Source organism: Brachionichthys hirsutus, chromosome 17 (assembly GCF_040956055.1).
Source record: "Brachionichthys hirsutus isolate HB-005 chromosome 17, CSIRO-AGI_Bhir_v1, whole genome shotgun sequence".
Classification (NCBI taxonomy): domain Eukaryota; kingdom Metazoa; phylum Chordata; class Actinopteri; order Lophiiformes; family Brachionichthyidae; genus Brachionichthys; species Brachionichthys hirsutus.
In genome coordinates, this window is record NC_090913.1 from 10,585,523 (window position 1) to 10,596,611 (window position 11,089).

An 11,089-nucleotide genomic window follows, 5' to 3' on the forward strand; every position below is an offset into this window, starting at 1 on the left:
GAGGGTGGAGTTGTTTAAAAATAAGCCCCAATAAATAGATTTTATTAGTTTTTATTTATTCCTTGCAAATACATTTAAAGTGCCTTATTTTTCTGCTTATCCTGCTTTCTCAGATCTTCATAAAGGGTCTTTATATTATTGAACATGATCATTATAGTTTTCCTCTTTCAAAAAACTTTCTCTTGTTTTGAAAGTCAGCAAAAACTCTAAAAAATATAAAATAATGAAATATATGCATTCGATTTTAACTCAGACCTTAATATTGATAAATATATATATATATGGATATTTTAATTTAAGGACAATTTAATGTCTATTTACAATTACTGGTGATTACATTGTTCAGGAAAGATTTTCAAAACTCACAAAATGAATGAAACTCTTCAACAACAAACATCAGAGGTTGAACGTTTATCAGTCAAATCATCAAAACGATATACATGAACAATAAATCATGGGAAGGAGAGATATAGCATAGATGCTCTTCATACGTGTATACAAATTAATATAGATATTCTTAGAAATCATTTAGAAAGCATTGGTAAAAAGATCAGAAGAAATGAATGCAGTATTATTAAGATAAATCAATACAAGCAGGTCCTCATTAAGCATGAGAAAAATCACTGCTGGAAATACAGGAGTAGAGTGGGGGGGGGGGGGGGGGGGGGTCAGACGACGCTGCAAACACTGAAGAAATGTTGATCCTTCGATCCCAGACTTCCATTGATGTAGAATCAGTCTCCTCTTTCTGTCTGAAAACAGTCACTGTGGGATCAGAAGACATCAGGGCACATGTCCCAGCTGCCTTGTTCCTTTGCTTCCCAATAGCCGCCCTTGTAGACATGCAAGGCCTCTCCAGATGCAGGATCGATGAACTTCTCAAACCACAATGCTTGATAATTATCTTGATGGGTGCCTAAAGGAGAAGAAATACAATATTTTACAAACAAGCTTTAGAACGACATGATATGAGGGCTTAAAGGCTACTGAGCCATGACAACACCTTGTGCTTTAATTAAGATGCTGACATACAAATATTTGTGTTTCTGATGTCCTGATCCTCAGATGCTCCTTAAACAAAACTGAAATCCAAACTTGTAAGCGCTCCTCTCTGCCAGTGAGGTGGACAGAATCATGCTGCCCAGCACCGGCGGATCGGGGACACACAAGAAGCTAAACCACAAGCAGCCTAGCAGGACTGGGCTCGTTCTGCAGCCTGACCACAGGTTTCTACAAGGTTCTCAAAGGACTAGCAAAAGGGAGATAAGGAGCTAACGGAGAGCAGCGCCGTTACTTGCTTTTGGCTTGAGCTCCATGAGGACCTTCCTTGTTTTCCACTGAGAGAGAACGAGTTGCAAAGGATGTAAAGACGAAACGATATGAGCAGAGCGCTTCTTAATCTAGATTGAGCTGCTAGATTTTTTTTAAACAGTTGCAGTGCATGTGGAGGTGGGAGAGCCGATCGAAATGATAAAGGAAAACTGTTTCATCACAATCAAAATCCAATATTGGGCTGAAATAGAGAAATTAAAGATGAATGTCTGAGTTTTAACAGGTAAAAGGCTGGAATAATCTCAGGACGAAGATACAAAGAGCAGAAAATGAAATGAAGGCGATACTTGCATGCAACAGGTGTATGGGAGGAGGAATCTTCTGTGTCAGCTTAACACAAACACAAAAACAAGATGGACCTATGATTCAAAGAATCAGAATTCTCTACCAGCCTTTCCCCGCAACGGCTACCAGAGCAGAAACGGATGAACACACGGTAAAAAGTAATTGAAGTGTTACTGTGTGGGACACCGTTGTGTAGATCTGTGTACTGTATATCGGAAGCTATCTTAGGAAAGACTGAAAGAGGAGTACTTGCTTTTCAAGGGTGGATCATTGATTGCATCCTCAGTGACAGCTTAGAGATGAAATAGAGACCATCACAAAATGTATTCCAGGATGCATCAAGTGGAAAAAAAGATGAATGCATGAAACACATCGGACAGAGACACAAGACAAATATATGAATGTCAGAACGGTGTTTGTTTCTTTTACCTTCCTCAGGCGAGCCGGCGGCTTTCACAGACTCCCTCTCCCTCTCCCGACGGGTTGTGCGCTGCTTCTCTTCTAGCCTCTGTTTCTCTACATTAGCCTCATCCCACTGGCCGCCCTCCATTAACCGCTGGTCTGGGCGATGTCGACTGTCTGTGGGTGCCACTCCCTCCTCGGGTTCATTGAGGGTCAAGGCCAGCGAGGAAAAGTAGTACATGCTCTCTGCTCGTTCTCTGTGAAAGAGGTCACCAGTAAAGTTCTGAGACTTTGCAGATACTCGCCAGTCTTATTTAAATCAAACTCACGGTAAAGGGTTCTTCGTCCAGATTCCTTTGGCTTTAAGGGTCTGATAGACGGTCCTCTGTTTTCCTTCGGTGCCGTTTTCACCTTTACTGCTCTGCATTACCCTGGAAAAATCCATCTTCTCATCCCAGGTTCCTGACAGCACATAATGGGCCTTCCCATCCCTGTCTGTGACGACACCTGTAACCTGGGAGACCGACACCTTTTATTCAAGTGTAATCAAAGAGCCTAAATTTGACAAAGCAGTTTTACAGTCAACTTATACTCAGCAACCTCCCCACGGGGCTACAACTTTGTAAATACATTTAAGAATAAACTGCAATAAACTTAACTTCCACAAAGTTTATACCGTTCGGTTTCGTGTGTTTATTTAGGTATAAGCTCACCGAGGAAGGTCTAAAGGTCTAGTTGCACTTACAATGACCTTTGTGCTAAAACATTTAAATTACGGTAAGTAAGCCTTCCAGTCAAAACCCGGAATTGTGGGAATCATTAATATAGATTATGATCGGAACATCTGCTTGAGGCTGCATGTAGAAAGCCCACCTTTCTCGGTACATCCCTGGAAAAGTAACTGTAGGGGGCAAATTTCAGGTGGCAGCGATCTCCTGTTTTGTGGTTCACCACATCGATCTCCCCCGACTGCAGGGGGAGAAATACAGCAAATTAATTTTAAAAACAATCAATATCACTTTACGGGACATCTCAACACAATTTCGTTAGTAAGAAGTGCCGTGAATCTGTGGATTCACCTGATCAATCCATAATTTTCCAACAATGATGTTATGTATAGTTGTAGTCACTTTTTTCCAAGAGTAGTGATTGTCGCTTTTGTCAAATATGCACTGGATCGAACCTGGGAGGTAGGCAGGGATTTATGTTAGAGCATTCACCTAATTACATTTATACTACTAAATGTAACTGGCCAATTGTATATGTAAAAAAACAGTCGTCTGTATTTGTACTCCCATGACTTGCTATTTGGTCTCGACTCACTCACCCAAAGGCATAATCGAGAGATATTTTCCCCTGAACTTGCTGGACAGGGTTATTTCTTGTCTGAGAGTCCAGCCCTTTTCAGACTGAGCATGGTGAGCTGCAGCAGGCGGGTGGTGACTCACCTGAGAGGAGTCGAGGGAAGTGGAGCGAGAGAGACAGATTTACATTTCAGTAACGTGATGGCTTAAGCCTTAAGACAATCCAGTCAAATGAACGTTCTCGCACGAATACACTTCAAGCATGTTTGTCGTGCTGGAATCTGCCATTACGTCAGTGTCATTCTGAAGTATATGTACTTAAACATGTTTACTAATGTGTATTCCACAGACCTGCTCACAGAGTGAGCGGTAGCCACACTCCCTCAGCCGGTCAAGTTCAAAGGTTTCTCCGAGCAGAGGATTGAAAGGTTTCCCTGTGCGGTGGACGGTGGTGGAGTAGGAAGACACCGTAAAAGCGGCCACGTAACACATCTGCTCCAGAGAGCTCTGACACTTGGCAGCTTTATCGAGCAGCTCGTAGTATTCCAGGTCTTCAGAGAGACGTTGCAGCATCGAGAGGGGCTCATTGAAATTCACCTAAAATAAGCACCACAAAGACGGGAAGTCCAGTTAATTCTGATTAAGGTCACAAGAAGCTGGTTTTAGCGGCTACAAGAGTAAAAATGTCTCACAGGCATTGGTATCTTTGAGAGCTCTTTTCCAATGCAGTTCCTCATTACGCTCCACAGATTGAGATAATAGTTGGGCTTGTCTGGGATACGAGCCCGTCTTTGTCTCACCGGTTCGACCTCAAGTGGCTGTGGAGACTCTGAATTGGATGCCAAAGACAGTTCATCGAACTGGAAGACGATAAGGAACAAGCCTTAATGGTCATGTGACTGTAACACGTCGACAACCGCATTAAAATCAGAACACGCAACTTAACACACATTTACTGACTGGTCGTCCATTGCAGTGTCACTACTGATCCCGCTCAGATTGCTGCCAGATCTCCTTGAGGGGTGTCACAAAAGAAGCATAAAATTGACAACAATGTTCGTTAAGGAAATAAAATCACTGAAAAATCAGACAAAAAAAAAGTCGAGATAAAAAAAACACCCATAAACAACACAAAAACCGACAGACCTGTGATACTTGGGATCAGCAGGGACAGTAATAAACTCTGCTGGGTCTTCCATAGCATCAAAGAACTCACTGCCATCATCTTCATCACTGGCGTCATCTTTTCCTGAAACACTACCTGCAGTGGGAAGATACCTCAGGGTGGGCATGTTTTCAGTAACATCAAGACTCCAAAGAGACGAGTTTACGCGAGGATGCAAGCCGTACGTTTGTTACTTAAGGCCGGGTTGCTATATGAAGGCGGGAGGACTGTAGCTCCTCTGAAAGCTCTTTCCAAATGGTTGTGCTGTTTGGCCAGCTGCTCCAGAGTCTCCTCCAGACGCATCCTCTGGTCTCTTTCAACCTGTAAGGCCTTTTGCCAGCGCGTACTGTAGTTCTGGGCCAAGGACAGGAAGTCTCTGCATGCCTTTGGGAGCATTCAAAATCAAGTGGAATACATCAGCCGGATTAAAGAAGAATAAAGTGCATTCGTCGGCAGTTATTCTACTTCGGTAACTTACATGGGTGATGGCATTAGATGTTATTCGAAAGAGCGTGGCTCTCTCTGTGACTTGTCTGATCTTCTCCCCCATGTCCCCCTCAACACGAATCCCCTCCAGTTCTGACAAAGACCTGTGGTGCATGGAATAAAGGAATACGTGAACAAATCCACAGCCAAAAGAAATATTTACATTCACCTTTCTTTCATTTTTTTTACTTTCTAAAATACTGAAGAGCTGAGTGTAACAATCCATACCTCTGGAGGGCAGAGCCATGTTTGGAAATGAGATCATTGCAGGTGGTGAGGTCCGTCACCTTGCTGCGTAGCACGCGTAAGGTGGACTGGACATCTGCTTTACAGCGACCTTCATCCTGCTCTGCAATGGCGGGCAATACAGTGAAATCGTCACCCGAGTCATCTGTGGGAGAGAAGAAGAGAGGATGCCAAAAAAAAAATGAATGAGAAAATAATTTACACATACAAAAGAAACACATCTGGCATGTCTCATCTGTTTGGGCTTTAATATTCCACATCCTTCGTTCTCCACCGTATTTGTTTTCACCGCTCACCAGATTCCACCTGCAGGCGGACAGCCTTTGCCTTGGAGAGCTCCAAAGCCGTTATCCACCGCTGGCGCTCCACTTCCGAGTAGGTCCTCAAGTGATAGGTCAGTGGCCCCCCGTTTGAAATGACAAAGTTACAGTAGTCTTCCACAACAATCTTGGCCGTGGCCAGGTTGATGGTGCCTCTGCATGTGTGAGCCATCTCTGCCTGCGTTCTGGAGACAAATGAAGTCAAATACGTAGTTTCTACATCAACGCTAAACGAAGAAACAAATCATATTTTTTGCTAGGCAAGACTTGTTCTTCTTCCCTTATTACAAAATCAATCATATGCATCTTACCTATAATAGGACAGCAGGCCATTGCTCAGAACAAACCAGCGCCGCTGATAACCTTTCACGTAGTTTGTCCATTTGAAAAGCCACCCTTTGTATGTGTCTCCGGGGCTCGGTGTAGGGGGTTTAGGCTCTGACATCACAAAGGTCTCTGGTTTCACTGGTCCAAGTTTCTAGAAAGCAATATTAGTTATTTATAAGGATATTTCACTATTGGGAATGCAATTTATGTAGTCTGGTTTATGCTCGTTTGACACTTGAAATGCGCGAACACAAGGTGCTTAAGTTAAAATGAGTAAAGAAATTCTACATGAAACTAAATAATACTTAATAAAATGTTGATATTGTTTGCAAAAGTCAAATTGGCTGACGAGCGTTATGTGAGTGAACGCTGGTTTCTTCACATCTGACAATGCTGTTAATCTCTACAAAATAAATGACAATTAAAAATGGGGAGCCATCGAAGGCCCAAAACCCGAATCAGGGAAAGGATTCTTTTTTTCATTGCATACATAATGTCGCGGTAACAGGTCGTATCTTTGATCACAGCCTAAGAAGTGGCAATATGCCTTTAAAAGTACTAATGTCTTTAGCTGACGCAGACACATTTTAGCATACCGGTAATTTCACAGAACGGCATGAAAATGCGACTTTCATAAGGCTTAAGCACCGAGATGCGTTTGCAAGAATACATTGCCAACATTAAGGATTAATTCAAAAGCGCTGAGAAAAATAAAGTGTCCTTCACTAAGCCTGCTGCTAGCTAAACAGGAAACTGTCAAACTCCCACGTCGCGGTAGATGAGCTTATCGATAAATATTTAGAATACGCGCCTCACAGATTCTGTGTCTGATGTTCGAGGACATGTTAGGATCATATTTACCGTTTAATCTTGTCGCGAAAGACCTTTGGTTCTGGATAAGCCAGATATCTCGCCAGTGTTAGCTTTGCTACTACTACTGTCATATCAGGACCGACTAGCTACTTTCTACAAGGTGCGCAACGAGAAACGTCCGGTCACTCCCCCGACAGTCAACATTGGTTCCGGGAGAGGCCCGACTTCATGAAGTCACTGAAACAAACGCCGGAACAAATAACGGGTTGTAATGGGACTGATTTAAATTATTGGTGTATATTTGGTCATCTGAACGAGTGTATAAAATTCAGCTCAGTTATGGGACATCAATGTAATATTCAACACTTTTTATTATTATAACATGCACTCACACACCAGCTGTCATTGACCTTTAGGCTGTCAGTTTGATCAAATCCAATGCTCTTCTTGGGTGGCACCTAAGCCAACCTTTGTAAAATAAATGACCATAATGATCAATTACAGCTCCACTAGTTATATCCTCCCCTGTTTTTGGTTTTACGCAATTATTAATTAATTTATCGGTTGACCAAAATATAAATGCTAACATTAACATTCCTGAATGAAATTAGTAAAACATGCAATAGTCTCATAACACTACAAATAATATTACGCAGTGCATTCAGACAAACAGGATGAGTAAATAGAATATTACTACTCAGGCTTAACTGATGTCAAAAATATTATTGTTACTCAGTCTGTTGCAAACTACAAGCGTCACAATGTGCAATATTTGTAATTAAATTTAACAGAGTGCTTTGAAATGATCACAACCCAAAGTGCATTAGGATCTAATAATCTCAATCTAAATTCATCTCCACACTGAACAATTTGGCACAAAAAAAGAAACATTTCTCTCATTGGAACTCACTTTATTGAACAATGGTTTTAAAACGACATCCATTAAACTCGCATGAAGCATTCTAAGCATGAAAGTGGAGACATTTATTTGCTTTAAGCCTGTGTGTACATGTTTGTCTTTCTTGGTGTATACTGATATTTAACTTTTCTCCAAAATCATTTGGTGATGGCGTTTGCGTTCATGCTTTTCCCACTTCCACTAAGCACAATATACGGTGTTTTCTGGGATTTCTGCTTCTCCTGAAGCAAAGCCACGGTCCCGAGAGGGGTATCACTGCTGCTCATCTTCTTCAGCAGGGCTTCTTCCTCAAGCTTTTTCATCCTCCTTTCGGTCTTCATCTTTCCAGATCCTTTCCCATGGAATCGATGCGAAAGCTGCCTGAAAGCTTCTTTTGGAGTAAGCCTCCGTCCAGATTCATCCACATATTCAATCTTGACCTCAGGCTTGTAGCTATCCTTTTCCTTGAAGTCTTGAGTGAAGCCTCTGTATTCTTCTCGCCGACTGTACTTGTCATCAAAGCCCATCTTATCCTCAATGCAGTAGTTGTCATTGGGCAAGGCACCTTTCGTTGCTCTGACACGGGCGACCTTCTGCATTTGAGTGTCCAACAGACCTTTGTTTTTACACAAGAGCAAGGCGGCAGCGAGGCCGGAGCTGACAATAGGCTCTTCATCTAAAATGGTGGCAGAGGCTGTGGCGAAATCTTGTGGTTTCGGCTCCTCGTTCAAATTAACTGTGCTCCATCCGACATTTTCATCCATTTCTGAGTCTGAATCTCCAGCCTCATCCTTCTCTTCCTCCTGCTCAAAGTCCATAATGTCTTCCTGGTCCTCCCTGTTGCCGGACAGTCCATACGTTGGAATATCCCCCAGAGTTCTGCAGAACTCTGAGATGTCATTGAAAACAATGTTGCTCTTCTTGTCAGCATCGTTGTCACTGGCACCTTTGTCGAGCACTTTGATCTGCTCGACCACCTTCTCACCGGAGTCTTTGAGGAGCTGCTTTTGCTTCAGCTTCCTCTGCTTCTCCAGCTGTTTCTGAAGCTCCTGCTCCGCCTCATCCTCTTCGAGGACAGTCGGCTCAGGGGGTGTGAAGTCATCCTCGTCGCTGATGTCCATTTCGGCCATTCTGACGTCATCGGACATTTTGGGCATTTCGTGTGGTACTCTTGTTTCCTCTCTTACTTCCTCGTCCCCTTCGTCTCCTTCCTGTTTGCGACCTCGGCCGCGTGTCCTGGAGCCGAAATCCGAGCCGCGGGTGTCATCGATCAAAAGCTCGTTTAAGTGTTTCTGCTTCTCTTTCTTCCTGATCTTCTTCACACGGCATTTTGTCTTTTTGAAGGTTACCATTTCTTCCGGCGTGTAATACTCAGAGGCAATAGAGAGACTCGGCATTTCCAAAGACTGTGCCTGACTTCGTAGAGTCTCCCGCATGGCCTGGAGCTCCCGCTCTCGCTCACCATCAGCGAAGCCGCCTGTACTCAAACGAAAGCTTTTCTTCTTCTCACCATCTATTTCCTCATCGTACTTTGACAGCACAGAATGACGCTTTAACGTAACCATGTCATCCACGGTCTCGTCTTCCTCGTAGGGCTTGTAATCAGGCTTTTTCTTTCTCAACTCGACATTCTTTTCCGCCTTTTCCTTGTCCACCAGCCCCACATTTATGAGCACATCTTCCTCTTCTTGAAGCACACCTTTATCTTGGAGGGTTAGGATGACAGTCTGCCCCTCGTTGAAGGATTCCTCCTGGTGCTGCACTTTGAGTCCCTTGAGATGTTGAGATGTGTAGGCGGTCTTTCTGCTTTTACCGAACTCCTCCTCGACCAGGCTGCTGACGCCGAACTCCTGATCCATCTCCTCTAGAAGTTTGGCTCTTTTCTCTGCCAATTCTTTTTCTTTCGCCAGCTTCCTGCTTTTCTCGACCCAAGCACAGGTATCATCCAGCCAGTCGTCCCCTGCGAGGGTTTTGACTTTTCCCAGTTTCTGGTTCAGGATTCGTTTTTCTTTCAGAGCTGCGAGTTTCTCTCGCATCTCTTTCTGCTGTTTAATGAGAACAGGGTTGATGGTCTCTGCCACGATTGGCTCCTCTTTGGTCCCGAGCTCCTTCTTGTTCTCATTTAATTCCAGCGGCTTCAGACCTAGTTTGGCTCTGAGTTTATTTGTTTCCTCAATACTGAGAGAAGCATCTCCGCTTGCAGACTGGGGTGCCGCATCTTTTTTGCTTTCATCATATCCGATATCGACCTTTTCCTTCTTCACGCGTGGCTCTCCGCCGCTTCTTTCAGCTCTGCCACGGCTCTCACGTCCGCCTCTTTCCCTTTCCCTGGACCGGGAACGTTTGCGTTTGTCTTTATCTCGAGTGCCATCTCGATCTGACGCATCTCGCTCCTTGTGGCGATGTTTCTTGTGTTCGCGACGGCGCTCTTCAGCGTCCTTATCGCGGCTCTTTTCCTTGTGCTTTTTGGAGGATCCCATGATTTCTTCGGCGGGTTACAACGACTGTATAAAAAACAAATTATATCACTGTAATTAAAAAATATATATCTTAACTGAAGACAAACACTAGCAAGACAATTGCTGCTAGCTTCTTTCGCTAACTAGCCTACGTTAGCTTTGGAGGCTAAATGGCGAACGGTCACCAGAGCACAACTCACTCAGTGTGGAGACAAAAAGAAGCACATCTTGCAGGCGAAATATTAAGCAATCGACGACGATTAAAGATGTGTTAAACAAAAATGTTTTTTTCGTTACAGGTTAACAATCTTGCGTTACCCTCGGAATACTTTCCAACAATCGCTCACTTCGTCAAAAGAACTGCGAACGAATATAATACGATTTCCTGCAAATAACTTTACACTTCCTGTGTCAAGGGCTGAGAATTACGTCCGTCACTTACTAATGTGTAGCGCCCTCTGTTGGAGAGGAGTGGTCGAAATGTTATCAGTCCAAAAGTACAAAATGTTTTATATGCCTCCTGGCACTTCAGAGAATAAGGAAAGGCGAGTATTTGTTTTTGAAATACGTATGGCATTATTCAACATGTTTGTCAAGTTTTATTCTCGTGTCTGGCATGCAACTTTGTCGTTACTGTACTGTATATCGAATTTGACCCTGCTAGTGAACTACAACTACCACACACGACTGTCGTTGTCGTTTCCTCACAAATACACTTCCTGTAGCAAAGGAAGGCCCTAAGCTAGCTTGTGGCTAATGTATGTTGGTACGTACTTGCTGTTCGGTAGTGTTTATAACGTTATCAGACCAGGATAACATTCATGGCTTTTATCCGACTCCCAGAGAATTTTTAAAAAGGAAAGGGAAAAGCGCTGGACAACGATATTGTCTCCACTCAATGGTAACATCCATGTTTCCGATCTTAAATTGTAAGCTAACTCTGGAAATGTAGCTACAATCATACGACTAAATGGAATATGTTGCATTGATTGGTGTAGTTTTCCCTAACGCAGTGTTAGAGCTTGTAATTCATCACATGTTGGGAAATAAAA

General features: G+C 43.3%; 2 protein-coding genes across 2 annotated transcripts; both read right to left on the reverse strand.

The window, feature by feature from the left end:
* Nucleotides 1-351: 351 nt before the first annotated feature.
* Nucleotides 352-5,985, reverse strand: osbp (oxysterol binding protein). Its single transcript, XM_068751465.1, has 16 exons — nucleotides 5,852-5,985; nucleotides 5,517-5,725; nucleotides 5,203-5,365; nucleotides 4,967-5,078; nucleotides 4,674-4,872; nucleotides 4,470-4,584; nucleotides 4,280-4,337; nucleotides 4,016-4,183; nucleotides 3,675-3,920; nucleotides 3,347-3,467; nucleotides 3,099-3,202; nucleotides 2,893-2,988; nucleotides 2,349-2,533; nucleotides 2,047-2,276; nucleotides 1,871-1,909; nucleotides 352-916 (listed from the first exon to the last, which is right to left on the reverse strand). The coding sequence occupies exons 1-16, from the start codon at nucleotides 5,983-5,985 to the stop codon at nucleotides 774-776; spliced, it is 2,322 nt and encodes a 773-aa protein (XP_068607566.1). The 3' UTR covers nucleotides 352-773.
* Nucleotides 5,986-7,070: 1,085 nt separating this feature from the next.
* On the reverse strand, nucleotides 7,071-10,382 carry sart1 (spliceosome associated factor 1, recruiter of U4/U6.U5 tri-snRNP). The gene is made up of 2 exons (XM_068751087.1): nucleotides 10,356-10,382; nucleotides 7,071-10,082 (listed from the first exon to the last, which is right to left on the reverse strand). The coding sequence occupies exon 2, from the start codon at nucleotides 10,056-10,058 to the stop codon at nucleotides 7,737-7,739; it is 2,322 nt and encodes a 773-aa protein (XP_068607188.1). The 5' UTR covers nucleotides 10,059-10,082; nucleotides 10,356-10,382; the 3' UTR covers nucleotides 7,071-7,736.
* Between the last annotated feature and the right edge of the window lie 707 nt (nucleotides 10,383-11,089).